The 21,290-nt window shown below is 46.4% G+C and overlaps 1 protein-coding gene across 1 annotated transcript in view; it reads left to right on the top strand.

The window, feature by feature from the left end:
• Positions 1-21,290, top strand: part of sfrp5 (secreted frizzled-related protein 5) — an 89,101-nt gene that overhangs the window by 24,491 nt on the left and 43,320 nt on the right. Inside the window, exon 2 of the mRNA XM_078565104.1 lies at positions 2,947-3,024. Coding sequence (XP_078421230.1) covers positions 2,947-3,024 — 78 coding nt within the window. The remainder of the gene's footprint in view (positions 1-2,946; positions 3,025-21,290) is intronic.

Raw genomic sequence — 21,290 nt, 5'->3', positions numbered from 1 at the left:
GTTCACTTAAGTGAAGGCAACTATACACAGTTATTTAAAGGGATGATTTAAGTGTGTGCTTTGCTGGAAACTCTGTTTACAATGAATATTCCCAGAATGTTTCAGAGTAGATTGGGTGACATGGAGCTGATTAATTCACAAGAGACAGCTGTCTCCTACACCAACATTTCAAGGGTCAGTTCAAATAAACAGTTATTGGAAGAAACATTCAACTGGTGGTGGGGGGGGGGGGGTCAACTTTCCAGTCAATATTAAGAAGAAGAAAGACTCGCATTTCCATAGCGCCTTCACAACCTCAGGATATCCCAAAGAGCTTTACAGCCAATGAAGTACTTTTATGGAGTGTGGTCACTGGTGTAATATCGGAACCGGCAGATGGTGGAATTTGAATTCAATAAAAATCTGGAATTAGAAGTCTAATGGTGACCATGGAACCATTGTTGATTGTCATAAAAACCCATCTGGTTCACTAATGTCCTTTAGGGAAGGAAATCTGCCGTCCTTACCCGGTCTGGCCTACATGTGACTCCAGACCCCACAGCAATGTGGTTGATTCTTAAATGCCCTCTGAACAAGGGCAATTAGGGATGGACAATAAATGCTGGCCTAGCCACATCCCATGAATGAATAAAACAAAAATCTGGCAACAGATAGGAATACAGTAGCATTGTTTATAGCAATGGACAAGTAACACTGAGACATGAGTTCAAACCCCACCACGGCAAATGGGGGAATTTAAATTCAGTTCACTAAACAAGTCTGGAATCAAAAGCTAGTATCAGGAATGGTGACCATGTAACCACCAGATTGTCATAAAAAGGCATCTGGTTTTCTAATGCCCTTTTATGGAAGGGAATCTGCCATCCTTACCCAGTCTAGCCTACACGTGACTCCAGATCCACAGCAGCACGGCTGATTCTCAACTGCCCTCTGAAAACAACCGAGCAGGACACTCAACTGCGTTCCTCGAGATGCCTCATCAGCAACTCCTCAAGGGCAATTAGGGAATGGGGCAAAAAATGCTGATCTTGCCAGCAACGCCCGTGTCCCGTCCATGAACGAAAAGAAAATCAGCAAACACCCAGAAGCAGCAACGTGATAATGACCAGATAATCTACTTGCTCTTCAGTGATGTTCGGCTGAGGGGAAAAATATTGACCAGGATACTGGGGATAAACTCCCCGCCCTCTCCCCGCCACCCCTCCCCACTGGTGTTCTTCGAAATTGTTGATTGTTGGACCTCTTACGCCCACCTGAGAGGGCAGATGGGGCCTTGGTTTAACGTTGTCTGACTGTAACTTATCTTATCGTGCAAATTCAGCTTATTGCCATCACCAGCTGAGCTACGTGTTTTCTGTGTACTGGGAGAACATTGTGTCTGAACAGTATCTAAGGTCAGGAGTAATATTATTGCCACGAAGTAATTTAATTTAGCGAGATTTAAGATAACAATGTTTTAATATTTGAATTAAGCTCAATTTAATTAAGTCTACCAGATATAATCTGAGGCTTTGCTAGAATTTAAAGGATCTAAGACATTCAGTCCTTAAATTTTTTTTTTAACTTGAATTCAATTTAAGACCAAAAGCCCCCTATTATTTATCCTCTCCCTTCTTCCATTCTGATATGTCATTTAATAGGCCCAAAATTCCGAGGCTCTGAGGGAACAGGTATTTGATGAATGGGGGGGAGGAAAGCAGTAGGAAGCAGGCTGCTTCCCCTATCCTCATGTCCACTCCAGGTTGGTGGGCAAATTAACGGGTGGTGGTGAGAAATCGTGACAGAATTTCCCTGCTATTCAATGTTAACCATTAACGCGCCAAGTCTTGCTCACCCCTGGCTCCAAGATCTCTGTCACCTCCAATTTAAAACTTGTATTCTCATGGTTGAAACCTTCCATGGCCTCAACTCTTCTTATCTATTTAACCTCCTCCAACCCTATACCCCTCCAAACTCCCTGCGTTCCTCCAACTCTGGCCCCTTGTGCAACCCCCACTTCTATCACTCCACCCCCGGCAGTCAAGCCTTCCGCCATCCGGGTGACACTCTGGAATTCTCTCCCTAAACCTTTTGACCTCTCTAACTCTCTCTCTCCCCCTTTAAGACTATCTTTAAAACCCACATCCTTGACCAAGCTTTTAATCACTAGTCCAAATATCTATCTCTTTATGTGGATCGGTGTCATATGTTGTGAATCAGCTTCAAACAAGTTTGCATGTCAGGCTGAGGGAGTGCTGCAGTATTAGACGTGCCGCATTTTGGACGAGGTGTTAAACTGAGACCCTGTCTGTCTTCCCAAAAAAAGATCCCAAGGTCCTTTACAAAGAACGGCAAGCGATTTCTCCCTGATGTCCAAGCTAATATTTTCCCCTCAACCAACAGCACCCAAAACAGATTATCTGGCCATCGTCACATTGCTGTTTGTGGGATCTCGCTGTGCACAAATTGGCTGCCACGTTTCCTACATCACAGTGACTACACTTCGAAAAAATAAACTACCTAAGCGCCTATAAAGCACTTTGGGATGCCCTAGGGCCATGAGAAACACTATATTAAGGCAAGTCTTTCTGTTAAAGGTACTGTATAAATCCAAGTTGTTGTGTCCGTCTTTATGCTCTTGTGGAGTATAAACACCAGCATGGACCAGTTGGGCTGAATGGCCTGTTTCTGTGCTACAAATTTAATGTAATTCTAGACTAATTGAAGTGTTGCAGTCAACAGATTGAACAAGGAGGTTTAGGGCTGGTTTTGCGGATTGATTCAGGAGACTTGCCCTTGCCACCCTCGTCTCCAGGGTGATGTTGTCCCCAGTGAAAAGGCTGAGGGAACATGCCAGCTGGTTTGTGCTTGTAGTCAATCAGATCTAGAAGGCAATGCTCGGGTATAATTCCCTGGTCCGAAACAGAAAACCTAAACCTCTCGATTTTGTTTGTTCCCTCACTGCAGTCTCGAAGATCTGTCCTCCCTGCGACAACGAGATGAAAGCGGACGTCATTCTGGAGCACTTTTGTGCGAGTGAATTCGGTGAGTCTTTAACTTCCCCCCCCGCCACCCCCACCACCCCGACCCTTCTCCGTTCGTGGCAAGAGAAATGTCGAAGATAAAACTTGTTGCAGATCCTAGTGTCACCTCCCCTCTCCCCTCCAATGGGCTGGGATTAATCTGCAGGAAAGTCCAAAGTTCTCTGGGACCACAGGTGGGCCCCATCACCCATGGCCCCTTGGAGAGTGAGTGGCAGAGGTGAGCAGGGGGTCAAGCAGTAAAAACATGCTGAAAGGGCAAGCAAAGCTCCCATTTATTTTTAGCAGTAACAGATTGAACAGCTCTTTTAAAGAGCTGAAGCAGGGCCGAATAGACTCCTTTAGTGCTGTAAGACCCTAATATTATGTCAAATTATGTCATCAATATTATGAGGTGAAGGGGGAGGGTGTGGAGGGACGTGGGAAAGGAGGGATTTATTCAAATAATCTGCTCAGATTCATACCCGACAGTCAGGCAGTTTCACTGCTTGGCAAGAATGTGGGGCAAGAAGTTACAAGGGTGATCAATGCAGGCATTAGTTTGTATTTAACATTTAACATTTAACTGCAAGCACTGTTTAAATCCTAAATCTCATCCAGGGGCCTAAGCTTTCCACTGGCAGCAGCTGTAGGCAGTTAATTAAAGTAACTAGCTTGAACTGTTTTTTTTTTCCTGTACCTGGGCTCAGCTAGTCCTTTTGTTTCAGAACATATTAATTCAGACATTCTCAGTGCATCTTTGCACTGGAGTGCAACCTCAACGGAGTGCTGAGAGTTTGGTGAGTTGAGGGAGTTCGGAGGGGAGGGGAGAAAGGTACTCCTTTGCTTTTCCTCAGTTTTTCACCCTGTAGAATTTGGTTCCTGCTCTACTAAAGGGGAAGAAGCTAGCTGTTTGGTGAGTATTTGGTGAGTGATTAAGGTCTATTCTATTCCTAAGGTTTAAAATAGTACAGGAATTTGTGGTAAGATAAATAAAATACATAAAAGAAAATAAGTAATCGAATAAAATAATTAAGTAATTAATTAAAACACATAAGGGTGGCAGGACAGGTGATGTGTCAAGGCTGCCTCATGTGGGAACTCCCGGATACCAGTGTGATCCAGGGTGAACACATCTGCAGTAAGTGTCTGTGACTGAGGAGCTTTGCCTCAGAGTCATTGAGCTGGAGGCTGAGCTGCAGACACTATGCCATTATAGCAGGGCACTTAGAAAAATTCAAGGCAATCAGGCAGAGTCAACATGGTTTTGTAAAATGGAAATCATGTTTAACCAACTTATTGAAGTTCTTTGAAGGAGACACATGTGCTGCAGATAAAGGAGAACTGGTGGATGTACTGTACATAGATTTCCAGAAGACTTTTGATAAGGTGCTACATCAAAGGTTATTGAGGAAAGTAAAAGCTCAACATGGATAGAAGGTTGGCTGGCTATCAGGAAACAGAGTTGGCATAAATTGGTCTTTTTCTGGTTGGTGGGATATAACGAGTGGTGTGCCACAGGTATCAGTACTGGGGCCTCAACTTTTTACAATTTATATAAATGGCTTGGATGAAGGTACCAAAGGAATGTTTGCTAAATTTGCTGATAACACAAAGATAGGTAGGAAAGTAAATTGTGAAGAGGACGTAAAAAGGCTACAAAGCGATATAGATAGGTTAAGTGAGTGGGCAAAGATCTAGCAAATGGGTTATAATGTAGGCAAATGTGAAATTGTCCATTTTGGTAGGAAGAATAAAAAGGAACCATATTTTCTAAATGGTGAGGAATTGCAGAGCTCTGAGATTCAGGGGGATCTGGGTGTCCTAGTGCATGAACCACAAAAGGCTAGTACGCAGGTACAGCAAGTAATTAGGAAAGCTAATAGAATGTAATCATTTATTGTGAGGGGAATTGAATACAAAATAAGGAGGCTATGCTTTAGTTGTGCTGGGCATTGGTGAGGCCACACCTGGAGTACTTATTTAAGGATAGATGTAAATGCATTGGAAGCAGCTCAGAGAAGCTTTACGCAACTAATACCAGGGATGGGTGGGTTATCTTATGAGGAAAGGTTGGACAGGCTGGGTTTGTATCCACAAGACTTTAGAAGAGTAGGAGGCTACTTGATTGATTTAATAAGTTGAAGGATTTTGACAGGGTGGACGTGAAGAGGATGTTCCCGCTTGTGGGAGAAGCTAGAACTAGGGATCTGTTTAAAAATAAGGGGTCACTCATTTAAGGCAGAGATGAGGAGAATTTTTTCCTCTCAGGGGATCGTGAGCCTTTGGAACTCTCTTCCTCAAAAGGCGATGGAAGCAGAGTCTTTGAGTATTTTTGAGGCAGAGCTAGATAGATTCTTGATTAACAAGGGGGTGAAAGGTTATCAGTGGTAGGCAGGAATGTGGGGTCGAGGTTACATTCAGATCAGACATGATCTTATTGAATGGTGGAGCAGGCTCGAGGGGCCGAGTGGCCTATTTCTAATTCATATGTTTGCGTGGCCCGTGAGGGTGATTCCCTGGCAGTTACTAAGAGTTTGGCTGCAATAGAGGAGGTGTGAGTGGGTGTGAGGGTGACGGGTGGGGAAGTGGGGTTTGTGTAGTGATTAGGGGGTGATTGGTGGGGGCTGGTTGTGATCAGGGTGGGTGAACAGTTTCTAAATATCTGAAAGGGAGGAATGTGCAGGGATGCGGGAGGAGGACAGGGGAGTGGCAGCATGTGAATTGCTCCTTAGGAAAGCCAGTATGGGCACAATGGATCGAGTGGCCTTCTTCTGTGCTGTAACGGTTCTGTGATTCTATGGGCAGTGGGTGGATATGGTCAGGGTTGGCCTGGAGCTGTATTCAAAGGTAGATGTGGTTAATATGGCAAAAGCTTTCAAAGTGGAAGTGGGTGGGTGGGTGTTCAGGTTGCAATGGTGGCGCAGGAGCTGGGGGAGGTGGGAGAGGGACAACCTCTGTGTCTCTCTTGGCTCAGGACCATCTCCAAGCAGATTTGACCTGATGGGAGAGGCACCATTTAAACCCACCTCCCCGCTTACCACCCCACCTTTTACCCCAACCCACCGCACCCCTCCCCAACCACCTGCCCTGCCCAGGATTCAGATTGAGATGATAACGTGGACCCTGCCCCATTCCTGCAGGTATCCAGTTTGCCTAATAAACAGGTTATTATGGGGACAGGACAGGAAGGTGGTGGAATCGAAGTGGGTAACTGCCTTCTGATGTTTTAACCTTCCCCGTCCTGCCCGGTTTATACCAGGCAGGAGGCAGTTAAAATCAGGCCAGTGAAAAGAGTTCCCACACGGATCATGGGCACGTTTCCTTTTGGTAATACAGAAGTTGAATCTTGCTGAGAAGAGAAACATCTTGCTGAAGCTTTTCACCTTACTCTCACCAGGACAAATGCAAGAATGCCAAATTTCAAGCGATCGCAGAAATATATACTGTTGGAGAAAAGTGTGCTGATTAGTTGGCAAGTCGACTCTGATTGGGTGAGGCGTTGCCATAGTCAAAGCAAGAGGGAACTACAGGCTCCCTAAGCTCCTGGGTTATTCAAAAAAGGTGCAAGGCTTGAACGTATTCCTTTTGCTTGAAGAGAACGGGTCCCTCTGTATGAATGTATGTCAATTCTAGCGTGGGCAAATGAGCCAAGTTACAAGTTCAACTGGTTATCTTAAATTGGTTGTTAGTGTAGCTATTGGCGCACTCAGGATTGTTCATCAAGTGCTGCCCAATCACAGAATCACCTCTAACGGTAGAGTCCTTTTTTTGGCTTTTGCAATTATGGCCTGGTTGAGTACGGTCTGTACTCTGCTTATTATGAACAACCAAAGGAACATGCTGTTTGATAGCTTATAGCTTGAGAGTCAACTTGCCAACCAATCAGCATCCTTTTCTCCCGTAGTATAAATTGTTGTGATAGTTTGAGCACTGTGTCTCCTGCCTATGCAAGATGGCTGTGCAAGATGGCTACAGATACCTGTCCGTGCGTGCGCAGAAATCCAATGACGTCACTTCACTGCGCCCAGCCTGCCAGAAAGGTATTTTTGATGAGAGGCAAAATGCAATGGCAACAGTTTAATTGACAGGCATGTCAACCAATGGGCAGGTTTGGGGGTTGGGGAGCCAATGGGTGGGCAGCAGGGGCTGGACCCAAGCTCCCAAGTGCGGCCTCAGCCATTCAGTTGTCCCAAACCTAAGATTTTTTTTTGTAAAGGTGCTGAGGCGGGCAACTACACCCGGAGCTGACGGGCGGGTGGCCGGGGATGTGTCTGGGTGTGTGTGCGGCAGCCTCCCCACGCCCTCCCGCTGACAGGTTAGTTTGAGGCTCTCGGGTGAACTTCACTCTGGGACAGATGGCGCTGAAGGCCGGCCCCGGGGGTGGGGGGGTGGAGGGAGGGAGGGAGGGAGGGAAGGGGGCAGAGGCTTCCCCACAAAGCGGGCAAAGAGAGGAGGAACATTCCAGTGTCCTGACCTTCATTTCCCTGAATAAGCCAAGTAATAGCGCCACCATGCTGCTGCTTGTTTATTTCTGACCGCCGCCCCCTCTGTCGCTTGCAATGATATAACAGGGGGGATGGCGGCATAGTGGTAATGTCACTGGACTAGTAATCCAGAGGCCCAGGATAATGCTCAGGGGGCACGGGTTCAACTCCCACCACGGCAGCTGGTGGAGTTTAAATACAATTAATAAATCTGAAATTGAAAGCTGCAGTGACTGTGAAACTATCGTTGATTGTTGTTAAAAACCCATCTGGTTCACTCATGCCCTTCAGGGAAGGAAATCTGTCTGAGGGGCAATTAGCGGTGGGCAACAAACGCTGACCTTGCCAGCAACACCCTCATCCCCGTGAAAGTGTAACACTAGAACTGCGCATGCCTGGTGTTGGCAACAAGCAGCCTTTGAAATTTGGCATTCCTGTGTTTGTCCTGACAAGCGCAAGACAAAAAACTTCTGCAACAAGTCTCTCCTTTCAGCCAGATTTCCTTTTTTTTTAAAAAAATAAAAATCCTTAGTCCTATGAAGTAAATGATCTATGAAATCTATGACTGTATGAAATCTGTAATCTATTTGTCTCCAAACTGCTTCACTCTCAAGCTGCGTCGGTGTTTAAATGCTCAAAAGAAATGTTTTTAAATCAGTAAGATTAATCTTTGGTGCGCAATGGCCAAACCACTTCACAGCATTCCATTCCAAGGTTCTATACGTTACAGAATTAATCTTTCTTTTAATTATTGGTAGAAAATTAGCGCTGGAAAGAAAGCAGATTCTGCACCATGTGTCATTTCATGTTAAAGCCAATGTTAGGTCATCACAAGCCTGTGGATGGCGTGGATTGGAGCCAATCATCAATAACTGAAATTAAAAGGGGGCAAGAGGGCTGTCGGTGGGGGGAGAGGTCAGAAGTTGAGATAGGAATGCCAGCCAAGATTGGCCTGGAGCCTTCAGGATTAAAGGAACCGGGCGCCGCTCTGAGAAAACCGAGTAGAAAAACCATGGGAAGTGTTTAAAGAAAAAGTGGGGGGTTTTTGGTGCTGTTAATTTCTTTGAAAACTTTTGCTTGTCCCTCAGAGTCACAAGGTTCGGAGTTCAAGCTCCCACTCCAGCGCTTTGGCACAATAATCAAGGCTGCCATGTCAATGCAGTGCTGAGGGAGTGCTGCACTGTTGGAGGTGCTGTCTTTCGGATGGGACGTTAAACTGAAGCCCCATCTGCCTCCTTGTGGAGAAGATCCCGTGACACTATTTTGATGAGGAGGGGCGAGGGTGGGGGATCTTCCTAGTGCCCTGACCCTGACCCATATTTATCCTTAAATCGACATCAGAGAAAAATCGGTCGACTGCCCGTGTGTGGGGGAGCTTCCTGTGAACAAATTGGCTGCCGTGTTTCCCTATATTACGCCAGTGACCACACTAGGAAAGTATTTCATTGTCTATTAAGCACTTCCTAAATCAGTGATAGGCGCTATAGAAATGCCAGTTTTTCAAAGAACAGTATAGCCAATTAAGTACCTTTTTGAAGTGTAGTCGCTGTTGTGATACCGCAAATGTGGTAGCCAATTTGTGTACAGCAAGATCCCACAAACCGCATTGAGATAAACCACCAGATTATTTGTATAAAACAAAAAATAAAAAATACCTGGAAAAACTCAGCAGGTCTGGCAGCATCGGCGGAGAGGAGCACAGTTGACGTTTCGAGTCCTCATGACCCTTCAATAGAACTAAGTAAAAATAGGAGAGGGGTGAAATATAAGCTGGTTTAGGTGGGGTAGGGGGGTGGTGGCAAGCAGTGATAGGAGGAGATAACCAAAAGATGTCACAGACAGAAGTACAAAGAGGTGTTGAAGGTGATGATATTATCTAAAAGAATGTGCTAATTAAGAATGGATTGCAGGACAAGCAAGGTACAGATAGCTCTAGTGGGGGTGGGGTGAAATAAGACTAAAAGGGCATAAAAGGTATAGATAAATGATCGGTAGAATACATTAAAAATAATGGAAATAGGTGGGAAAAGAAAAGTCTATATAAATTATTGGAAAAAACAAAAAGGAGGGGGAGGAAACGGAAAGGGGGTGGGGATGGAGGAGGGAGTTTAAGATATAAAATTGTTGAACTCAATATTCAGTCCGGAAGGCTGTAAAGTGCCTAGTTGGAAGATGAGGTGCTGTTCCTCCAGTTTGCGTTGAGCTTCACTGGAACAATGCAGCTGGCCAAGGGCGGACATGTGGGCAAGAGAGCAGGGTGGAGTGTTTGTATTGTATTATTTGTATTGTATTTAGTAGCATTGGTTGAGGGCTAAATATTGGCCAGGACACCTGGGATAACCTGAGATAACAGTGCCATGGGATCATTTACATCTATTTGAGAGAGCTGGAGGGGCATCAGTTATACTCGATCCTCACCTAAGAGTGCAGTACTCCTTCAGCACTGCACTGGGAGTCAGATAGATTTTGCACTCAAGTCTCTCAAGTGGGACTTCAAACCACAATATTCTGACTCAGAGGTGAGGGCGCTATCAATATATTTTGGGACTGAGCTACCATTTTCTGTGAAGTCCTCACCTCCCTGCCATACAGCAGTCACAGCACACCTGCACACGTGTGCTAAGGAGGGGCAACGCAACCTCTGTCGTGTCTCTGGTCATTTGCACTTTGAACACTGAGCCCAGGGGGTCCCCCTAGCTAGACTCCAGTGTCTCGTCAGAGGTTGACAGGGTGGATCGGGGGAGTGGGCTGGGGGACAGGTGGTGTCCTGGGATATAAGATAAGAATGGGCTGCACTAGCTCTCGGTGTGGCCTGATCATGTCCACCCAGCCCTCCCCCTCACAATATGGTGCGGGCAAAACACTTCCATTGAATGCAAAATGCTGAATCTTACAGTTACGTGGATAGATTGGAGAAGCTGGGGCTGCTCCCTTTGGAGAAGAGAAGGTTGAAAAGAGATTTGACAGAGGCGTTCAAAATCTTGAGGGCTCGGGAGAGAGTCGATAGGGAGAAACTGTTCCCATTGGTGGAAGGGTCGAGAATGAGAGGGCACAAATTTACAGTGACTGACAAAAGAAGCAATGGAGACAGGGGGAAAGACCTTTTGACACTGATTGAGGTTGGGACCTGGAATGCTTGGCCTGAGAGTGTGGTGGAGGCAAATTCAATCATGGCTTTCAAAAGAGAATTAGATAATAACCATTCTCTCAATCTATTGTACGATTCTATAAGATCTTTGTCTTATATGCAGCTCACTAACCATCGCTTCATTCTAGAGTTATTCTTCATGTCCACCCAATGAAATATAGATCAGAATATTTTCTACATGTTGAGAAACTAGTTAACTGTTGATGAGCAGAGAGGTTGAAGTGCAGGAACCACAAGAAACTAACAGGGAGGTGCCAAAAAAAATATCTAAAAGGTGAATAGAATGTTGGCCTTCACCTCAAGAGGGCTGGAATACAAAGGAGTGGAGATTGTTGGACTGTTATAACTGCCTTTGATGACAGTTATAAAGCTCTTTAGTCCACACTTACAGCACTGCGTTCAGTTCTGGGCAACACTCCTCATGAAAGGTAGATTGATTTCGGAGGGGGGTGTGGGTCACAGAGTCACCAGAACGATACCAGGGCTCCAAAGGGTTGAATTGTGGGGCAGAGTTTTACGCACCGTGGGCAGGGCGCGTACCCGACCCAATCGGGCGTAGAATCGCGGCAAGTGTCAGGCAGGCGAGCATCCCGACGTCATCGCGCACTCGCGCCATGTTTCGCTCGGTGGGCACGCGCAGAAGTGGCAAGCGGGCCCACCGACAACTAAGGGGGCAATTAAGTCCATTAACGCCGCTATTATCTCCGATTTTTCGTAGCCCATCCAACCTTACGGTTGGCGGACGGGGTGAATCGGCCAGGCGGCCTTTGCACTTTTCACCAAACCTCATCCGAAGGCGGGGTGAAAATCTCCGTTATGAAATAAAATTAAAATAAATATTTGTGGGCAGGATATTTTCAGGTGCTTTATTGTGATGCATTGACATTTTCTGGCAGCTTTTTTATCTGGCCATTTAAATGTCTGCAGCTCCCAGGGGCATCTCTCTGCCTTCCGGGAGCTACCTCTCAGCGCTCACCCACGCCCGCGGAAACCTCATCGCCCGCCCTCTTCCCGCCACCCCCACCCCCACCCCGGCAGCGCTGAGCTTTTCAGCGCGCGCTTCACGCTGGCCGGCCGTTAATTGGCCAGCCGGTGTGATGTCATGGCCGGGGGCCTATCGCAGTCAGCGGCCCATTTCCTGACCGGTCCCAGGCCCCGCCAAGGGTAAAATTCAGGCCATGAAGCAGATTGCAAAGACTGGCCTTTGTATTCCTTACATTACAGAAGCTTAAGGACTGATCCAGCTGCGATGTTTAAGATGGTTAAAGGAGTTAATAGGGCAGATAGAGGGAAACTATTTCCTCTGGTAAGGGGGAATTTCGGAGAATCATAACCTTAAGATCTATAGAGCCCCAGGCTGTTCAGGGGTGATATCCTCTGGGAAGCACTTCTTCACACAAAGGGCAGTGGAAATCTGGAACTCTCTCCCCCCAAAGAGCCACTGAGGCTGGGCGGTGAATTGAAAATGTCAAAGCTGAGCTTCATGGGCTTTTGTTGGTTAAGGGTATTAACGGTTGGGGAACCCAGGTGAGTAGATGGAGTTAAGATACAGGTTGGCCATGATCTAATGGAATGGCGAAACAAACTCAAGGTGGGGGCCTAATGGGGGAGTGAAGGGGCTTGGCCCTCATGTGTAAATTGGGGTATATTGAGGGGAAGGGGGGCGGTGGTGCGCGCAGAGGTAAAAGGCATGTGCAATGTGGAAATCCCTGTCCACCCCATCTGTCTTGATGCGGACAGGAGGCTGAAAGCCCAAGCCTGGCTTATGTCTCTTTCCCTGGCGACCAGCAGAACTGCTTGCGAAAGAGCGGCCAAAGCAATGTTCAGCAAACACAGGGACGGGCCTGTCAGGTCGGGGTGAGGATAGACAGATCCTCCTGTTCCCACCAGATAAACATCTCGCCTTTGTTTGTTAACACTGTCACGTCTATTCCTATCAGTCCTGTCAACGCCGCTCGATCTAACAACTTGATTCTAGCCAGTGGTTTGTACTCGGTGCAAAGATAGCCCCATTGTCAGGCATAGTCAACTGGAGGTCATATATATACATATATACATATATATAAAACTAATCAAGCAAATAAGTACCGGGGAATAAAACTTGCATTTATATAGCCCCTTTCATGACCCCAGGGCTTCCCAAAGTGCCTTGCAGCCAATTAAACAATTTAAAAAAATGTAATCAGACAGTAGCTTATTTGTGCACAGCAAGCTCCCATCGATAGCGATGAGATAATGACCTGGGTGTTAGGGAAGTAGGGTGAGTGATAACTGGTGGCCATTATTAACACTCAGATCATTATCTCATCGCTATCGATGGGAGCTTCCTGTGCGCTAATAAGCTGGTGCCTGACTGCATTTTTTTAAAATAGTTTAATTGGCTGCAAAGCACTTTGGGGCGCCCTGGGGGTCAGTGTTTTGCACATTGCACCCGGGGGAGGTGGTGGCATAGTGGTATTGTCACTGGGCTAGTATTCCAGAGACCCCGGGTATTGCTGGATCTTGGTTTGAATCCCACCGCTGAAGATGGCAAAATCTGAATCCATTAAAAGTCTGATGATGACCACAAAACCACTGCTCAATGCCATAAAAACCCACCTGGTTCACTGATGTCCTTTAGGGAAGGAAATCTGCCATCCTTACCTGGTCTGGCCTACATGCGACTCCAGACCCACAGCAGTGTGGCTTACTCTTAAATGCCCTCAGAACAAGGGCAATTAGGGATGGGCAACAAATGCTGGCTTAGCCCACATCCAACGAATGAAAAAAAGCCCAGTCCAGAGGCTTTACCAAATGGCGCAGGTTGCCATTCTCGAGGCAGCACTGCACTGTCAGTGCCATTATCTTGAGGTGAGACACTAAACGGAGGCTCTGTTTGCCCTCTCAGGTGGTAAAAGATCCCATGGCGCTGTTTCAAAGCAGATCAGGGGAGTACCCCTCAATGTCCTGGTCAATATGTATTCCTCGACCAACACCACCAGAAAGCAGGTTACCAGAATATTTATCACATTGTTGTTTTTGGGATCTTGTGTGTAAATTGGTCCCTGGGTTTCCTTCGTTACAACAGTTACTACACTTCAAAAAGTAAAGTGCCTTGGGATGTCCTGAGGCCACGAAAGGTGCTATATAAATGCAAGTTCTCTCTTTCCTATAAATTTAGACAGAGTTTCATGCACAATAAACGTCAGCGCTGGAGAACTGTTCACAATTCGACCATCCAGTTTCAGTATCAGACTGAGACAGTGGCTGATAGGCTTCCTCCACAGCACTAAAAGCATGGCTACACCCAGGCTCAGAAAGTCAGCCACTACGTTTGTCATACTTGTTACCCTTCCTGCCTCTCTGTGGGAGCAGCCATCAGCTTGTGTCAAATGTTGGCCATGCCCACTTGAAACAGCATTTCAACTGCCACAAATCTCATCTCGTGAAAGACTTAAACCTCTCCAACTCTCTCCCTTCTGTTTTAAGAAGCTCCTTAAAAGCTAACGTCTTTGACCAAGCTTTTGACCAGCTGTCTAATATCTTACTATGTGGCTCAGTGTCAAATTTCATCTCATTTTATCTCCTGTGAAAGATCTTCTGCAAAGTATTATAAAGTTACAAACTATAGGCCTATGCCAGTGTTTGTGCTCAGCATCCACCCACTCCATCAACAAACCCCTCTACTCCTTCCTCCCTCATGTGTTTATCCAGCTTTCTCTTAAATGCATCTATGCCATTCACCTCTATTGGGGTAAGTTCTCTGTGTGAAGGAGTTTCTCCTGAATTCCTATTGGATGTACAACTGACAATCCAGCCTTTATTGCCCACTGCTAATTGAGAGGCTTGCTCAGTGCTGTGGGTCTGGAGTCACATGGAAGTCAGAACAGGTAAAGAGAGCAGATTCCCTAAAGGGGATTAGTGAACCAGATGGATTTTTTTTTACAATGATTGACTAATGGTTTTGTGGTTATCATTAGACTTTTAATTCCAGATTTTTATTGAATTCAAATTCCACTAACCTACCATGGCAGGATTTGAACCCAGGAATATTATCCTGGGTCCCTGGGTTACTAATACAGCAACAATACCACTACACCATCACCTCCCTTCCCCTGTTAGAGCTGCAGTCATCATCACTCAAAAGAAGGAAAGAAAAACTTACATCTTTTAAAGAAATGTTTCACCATCTCAGTGCTCCACAATCGGTGTAGTGTAGTCACCATTGATATTTAGCCAAACATAGCAACCAACTTGTAGACAGTATCTCTCCTCAAGCAGTAGATATTATTCTTGTTTGTGTTTAACAAGGGATAGAGGATTTAATACTTTAAATTGTTGTGGTGAAGCTTCAATGTTCTGAATCAGTTAAGATGAGCACTTCATTTGATAAATGGCCCCAGTTAGAAATGTGCAGGTTAAAGTGCACTGCTTTGCTGAGTAAACTGCCTGTTGAAGGCCAATGCTGCAGATGTGACAAGGGATCATGTTGTGGGTGGGTTTGGCATTCATATTGATAACTGGTTACCTCTTGCTTTCATCAGTTACTGTTCATACAAGACAGAGTTGAATTTATGTAATGGGTATTGAGAGCCTCACAGGAATGAATTGATCTGTAAGAGTTCCCGAGAGTTTGCAAGGCAGGTAATTACCTAATGCAAGGGCTTGTTAAAATGTCTCTCAAATAGACCTCAGAGTGCTTAATACAATTGATTACTTTTGAAGCTTTTTTTCTACATGAGTCCTGGTGATATGGGGCATCATTGGCAATGCCAGCATTTATTGCCTGTCCTTTATTGACATTGCGAAGGTGGTGGTGAGCTGCCTTCTTGAACCACTGCAGAAACTGAACTGTACCAGCTATATAAACACTGTGGCTACAAGGGCAGGTCAGAAGCTAGGAATCCTGCAGCGAGTAACTCACCGCCTGACTCCCCAAAGCCTGTCCACCATCTACAAGGCACAAGTCAGGAGTGTGATGGAATACTCTCCACTTGCCTGGATGAGTGCAGCTCTAACAACACTCCGGAAGCTTGATACCATCCAGGACAAAGTAGCCCGCTTGATTGGCACCACATCCACAAACATTCACTCCCTCCACCACCAACACACAGTGACAACAGTGTGTACCATCTACAAGATGCACTGCAGGAACTCGTCAAGGCTCCTTAGACAGCACCTTCCAAACCCATGACTCCTACCACCTAGCAGGACAAGGGCAGCAGACACCACCTATAAATTCCCCTCCAAGCCATTCTCTGACTTGGAAACATATCGCCGTTCCTTCACTGTGGCTGGATCAATATCCTGGAACTCCCTTCCTAACAGGACTGTGGGTGTGCCTACACCACATGGACTGCAGCGTTTTAAGAAGGCAGCTCACCACCACCTTCTCAAGGGCAGATAGGGATGGGCAATAAATTCTTGCCTAGCCAGCAACGCCCACATCCTAAGTGTGAATAAGTAAAAAGTCCTTGCAGTGATGGTGCTCAAAGGTGGATAAATAGAATTGAGATCTAATTTAGTGGCAGAACAGGCTCGAGGTGCTGAGTGGCCTCTTCCTGTTCCTAATGTTCTTTACACGGAGAAGATTTGGGTGGGCTTAACTCCTGTGGTGGTAGTTTCTCCAGCGCTGTACGTGGCATGGTCAGATTCCAGTCAAATACCTCACTCAGTCCAAGGAGATAATGGAGTTTCCAGAAGTTGCTGAAATTCCCGTCATGTTTGTGCGTAAACAGAACTATCCTTTACACAGCCAAGCAAGTTAAGTGGTGTGGAGTCTTGGTGCTGAGGGAACTCAGTGCCAATTCTTAAGCACCATCATGTTCCAATTATTCTCACTGTTGTTGTTACTGCTAAAAAAATTAAATGTGCTTTGGTATGGGGGTAATGTGTCTTTATTTATTGGCCATTGACAGTTACCCTGGAAGTGTTCTGGGGTGGAATTTAACACTAAAAGGACGTTGAGGTGGGGCGGGGAGAGGGGGGTGGGAGCGGATGTTCCAGTCATCGCTTCTGTTTGATGTCATTGGCGCGAGACCCTACCTTGCCTCAAATCGGGCGGGCGAGTGACGGGCATTGTTCTAGCACCCACAGCTGGGGGGGCTCACGGAAGGTGGGGTTGGATAATTCTGAAGGCCCTTGGCACATCCATCCCACAGGGTGACACGGACAGGTCAGTTGAAGGCTAGGAAATGTTTTTTTTTGCTGCTTCTGGCTCCGCTTAAGTAAACAGAATTTTTAAAGGGAGTACCTTTCCCTTTTCCAAACAGACTCTTTCTCAGTGTCTTCGTTGGTAGCAACCCTGAGTCAGAAGGCTGTGGCTTTGAGTCTCTCTCCAGAGATTTAAGCACAAAATCTAGGTTGTCACCTGCAGTGCTCTACTGAGGGAGCCAGAGGTGAGATTTTTCTGTTAACGCATTATACCAAGGTCCTGTCTCCCCGCCCCCACACCAATGTGGTTGACTCTTAACTGGTCTCTAATGTGGCCTAGGGAGGCATTCATTTATATTAAAACCTGCTATAGCTTCTCAGGGCGACTATGAATGGGCAATAAACACTGACTGTGCCAGTGACGCCCACATCCTGAGAATGGATTGATAACGATAATGCAGGATGGGCCCCTCTATAATTAGATTTCTCTGATATAAGTGAAGATTTATTCAATTTCAGCACTCATAAATAACCTAATGGACAGGTTTGGTTGATTAAATAGAAAATAATGCCCACCTTTGGAATCAGTTGGTGGCTGCAATTTAATCGCAGGGTTTTATAACATCTCTGCACATCTTCGGGAGGCAATTTCAGAACCAGCTCAAAAGGTGGAGTGAAATTCTTGTCTCTATTCCGCCGACTGTGACACAAAATAACTCAGATTTTAACCCTTGTCCACCTGGCAGGATACTAGGTGGGTGATAAGTGACAATCAGGCAGTGACTCGCTCCCTCCGGTCCCCACAGGGTTGCATTTTAACCTGCTGTTTTAAGCAGGCACATGATACACCGGTCAGAATACAGCAGATGCGAGCTTTAAATATTCCGATTGATGCCCCAGTGATGCCATTTTGCTCAATTGACGGGTCAATGTTGGGATTTTGCTTCTTTTTCATGACTGGATCGTTGTATCCTGGACATTCTTTCAATTTCTACACGTGCTCTTGGCCTGTGAAGGGCCCCACTTGGTGTTTAACCTCAAGTCCCGTTCAGCCATCGCCCTGTGCTGACCCACATTGACTGTCGATCCAGCAACGCCACCATTTTAAAGGTCCCACCCTCGGTGACCTTGCCCCTCCCCTAACTCCGCAAACCTTCTTCAGCTTGACGACTCTCCGCGGTATCTGCACTTCTCGAATCCCGGCCCCCTTGCACAGCCCTGACTCTATTGACCGGGGCACTGGGGGAAAACGCCCACACTCTCCTTCCGGTAGTGCCGGGCACTATAGCCGGGATTTTCTGGCCCCACCATGGCAGGTTCCCCCCCCGCGGCAGATGTGGGGAGCCAGTCAAACATCTGTTGACTCCGGCGGGACCGGAACATCCCACCGGCAGGAGGATCCGGAAAGTTCCGGCCGATATAAGTAAAAGTTACTTCTTGTTGCTTTTTGCGTTCACTAAGAACTTGTAAGACGTGTCCCTGGCGTATTTCACCTCTGACCTTCACAACACGTCCATCCTTGGGTCGCACTGCACGACACCAATTAGGAAGCATCCCTACCCAATTGGATGATGCTTGACTGTCAGCCAAACAGCCTTTTCTCCCCCCCTCCCCCACCATTTTCAGTATTTTTGTACCTGGTAACGAGAAATGTTCAAAGAAAATGACAAAAAATAAAATTATTTTTTTAACGTCCCATTGATTGTTCTCCAGGATGGCACACGGCAGTGTCCTGGAGGATGACCGTCAACTTCTGGAGACTCCAGGCCAACCCTAGAGGCTTGGCAACCCTACCCAAGCCCCAGGGCGGTTTATTCTCTGAACTGTCCGCTGAAGCGGCCTGGCAAACCAATCAGTTTTATCAAATACCATTAGTCGGCGGGTGGTCTGAGGGGGAAAGTCACCACCCCTTCCTCAGGACACCTGGCGATGGGCAATGACCTGCCGGTCTGGCGAGTGAGGCCCACACACCGAGAACCAATGATAGAAACTAGACAAGCTTAGGGAAAGATAGGAAAGCTTTACCAGGCCTGTGATGCAGCTCAATATAATACCCCGGCTTTTCTACAAAAATTTAAACACAGGGGGCTTGATGAAAAAGTGCTGAATGTAGATGTTTGTCTTCTGTTTAGCAAAACAAAGGATAAAAATAACAATTATTACTGTGTTCGAAGGAATGTTCATGGTGGGTTCCCCCTGATTCATGTGATTTAGTTCTTTTTGATGGGATCCCTTTGATCACCAGCCTGGATGTGGTGTGCGACTGACCCAGTGTAATTCCTGTTTTGGTCATGAATGGATTCCTTCTCAGTCAGGCCCACATTGCAATTCCCGCAAATTAGGCAAGCGTCGCACATCTGATTTCGATTTTTTCTGGCAAGCGTCCCTGCAGCAGGAGCTCATGTGGCAACTCCTCTGGCCTCTCACCTCCTAAGCTCCATATCACAGCGTCAACAACCTTGTAATTATACAGCCCCCTTTAGCGTGGGACAAACGCTCCCGTGGGGTGGAATTTTCCGGCTCCTGTGGCGGCGGGAGCGGGGCCGCGAAATACAGCGAGCCGTTCCAAACTCCGTCGACTTTGGCAGGAACGGGAAGATCCCACGAACGGGGCGGGGGGTGGGGGGGGTTCACGCGGAGCGTAAACTTTCATCGTTGGAGTTTCACAGGAACATAAATCAGACAAAAATTGACACGTACCGTGCCCCGTACAGGGATATTAGGACAGGGCGCCAAAAGGTTTGGTACAAGAGGTAGATTTTAAGGAGTGTCTTAAAGGAAGAAAGACAGATAGGTGGTGGGGGGGGAGTGGAGAGGTTTAGGGAGGGAATTCCAGAGCATAGGGACTGGGCAGCTGAATGCGTGGCCATCAGTCAGGGAGAGATTAAAGTCGGCGGTGCTCAAGAAGTCAGAATTGGAGGAGCACAGATATCTTGGAGGGTTGTAGGGCTGGAGGAGATTGTACGATGATAGGTAGGGGTGAGGCCATGGAGGCATTTGCAAACGAGCACGAGAAAATCAAATCAGCAGTTGACCATGGACTCAATAGCTCAAGTGCAAGTAACCAGTTCAAGGAGCCTTATTTCACACTGCATTACAAACTTATTATTATTTTTCTTCCGCTGATTACTGACTGACTGGCAACTTCTTGGGCAGTCAAAGCCTCAAGGATTATAGGATTGCTCCTTTGTATTTTGATAAGAGTAAAATTGGGAGCATTAGCTCTGATGGAGTCGTGATCACTGACCTCTTGGTGCAAGAGGGGAAAAATTGGGAGGGTTTTGAGTGCTTGACAACTCTTCACTTGAACAGTATCCCAGTAAGGAGTCAGCAGTTGTCCATATGTGTATGGCAGTGTAGTGGTTATAGACTTTGTAATGAATAGGCCTGGATTAATGGTGATGTGCTCAAGTCCCACCATTGTGGTTTTGTAATTCAATCTTAAAATATCATATAATCCTATAGTTTTAAAGATTGGCCAATCGTGTTTGTACCAGCTCTTTGAAAAGAGAAATTGTTGTAATCTGATATGTAATTATACCTTTAAGACAAGTAAGGTCACATGATCTTAATATCCAATAGCAGAGTAGCGCTGGCTACCTCTATGTGAGAGAGTCTTGAGTTAGTCACAGATGAGTGTAGACAGAGTTTTATGTTGTGGGCGCACAAGTATAGTTGTAGAGTTTAGTTTGTAAATAAACAGCATGAGTTTATTCTAACAACGATCTCCTGATGTTCTCTGTCTCTGTACCGACTCGGTCACTCCGAACAAAGTGTGCAACCCGGATCCTTTAGCCCCAACAAACCAAGGGCACTGGATCCAACAGAAATAAAAACCTGGAAACAAAAAACCTGGTAGCAGTACAAGTTGCCATGAAGATGTTGTTAAAAACTCACTGCCCTTTAGAGAAGGACACTTGTTATCCTTATTTGGTCGGGCCTGTATGTGACTCTAATTTTGCACCTAGGTTTTTTTTATTATTTATTTTTGGGATGTGGACATCGCTGGCAGGGCCAGCATTTATTGCCCATCCCTAATTGCTCCTGAATAGATGGTGGTGAGCTGCCTTCTTGAACCGCTGCAGTCCATGTGGTGTAGGTACACCCACAGTGCTGTTAGGGAGGGAGTTCCAGGATTTTGACCCAGCGACAGTGAAGGAATGGCGATATGTTTCCAAGTCAGGATGGTGATTGGCTTGGAGGGGAACTTGCAGGTGGTGGTGTTCCCATGTATCTGCTGCCCTTCTAGATTTTAGTGGTCGTGGGTTTGGAAGGTGCTGTCTAAGGAGCTTTGGTGAATTTCTGCAGTGCTCCTTGTAGGTGGTACACACTGCTGCTACTGTGTATCGGTGGTGGAGAAAGTGAATGTTTGTGGATGTGGTGCCAATCAAGGGAGCTGCTTTGTCCTGGACAGTGTCAAGCTTCTCGAGTGTTGTTGAAGCTGCACTAATCCAGGCAAGCGGAGATTATTCCATCACACTTCTGACTTGTGCCTCGTAGATGGTGGACAGGCTTTGGAGAGTC

The sequence above is a fragment of the Cetorhinus maximus genome, chromosome 20, assembly GCF_964194155.1.
Source record: "Cetorhinus maximus chromosome 20, sCetMax3.hap1.1, whole genome shotgun sequence".
Lineage (NCBI taxonomy): Eukaryota > Metazoa > Chordata > Chondrichthyes > Lamniformes > Cetorhinidae > Cetorhinus > Cetorhinus maximus.
The sequence above is the reverse complement of the archived record's forward strand: the minus strand, read 5'-3'. Positions and strand labels throughout refer to the sequence as shown.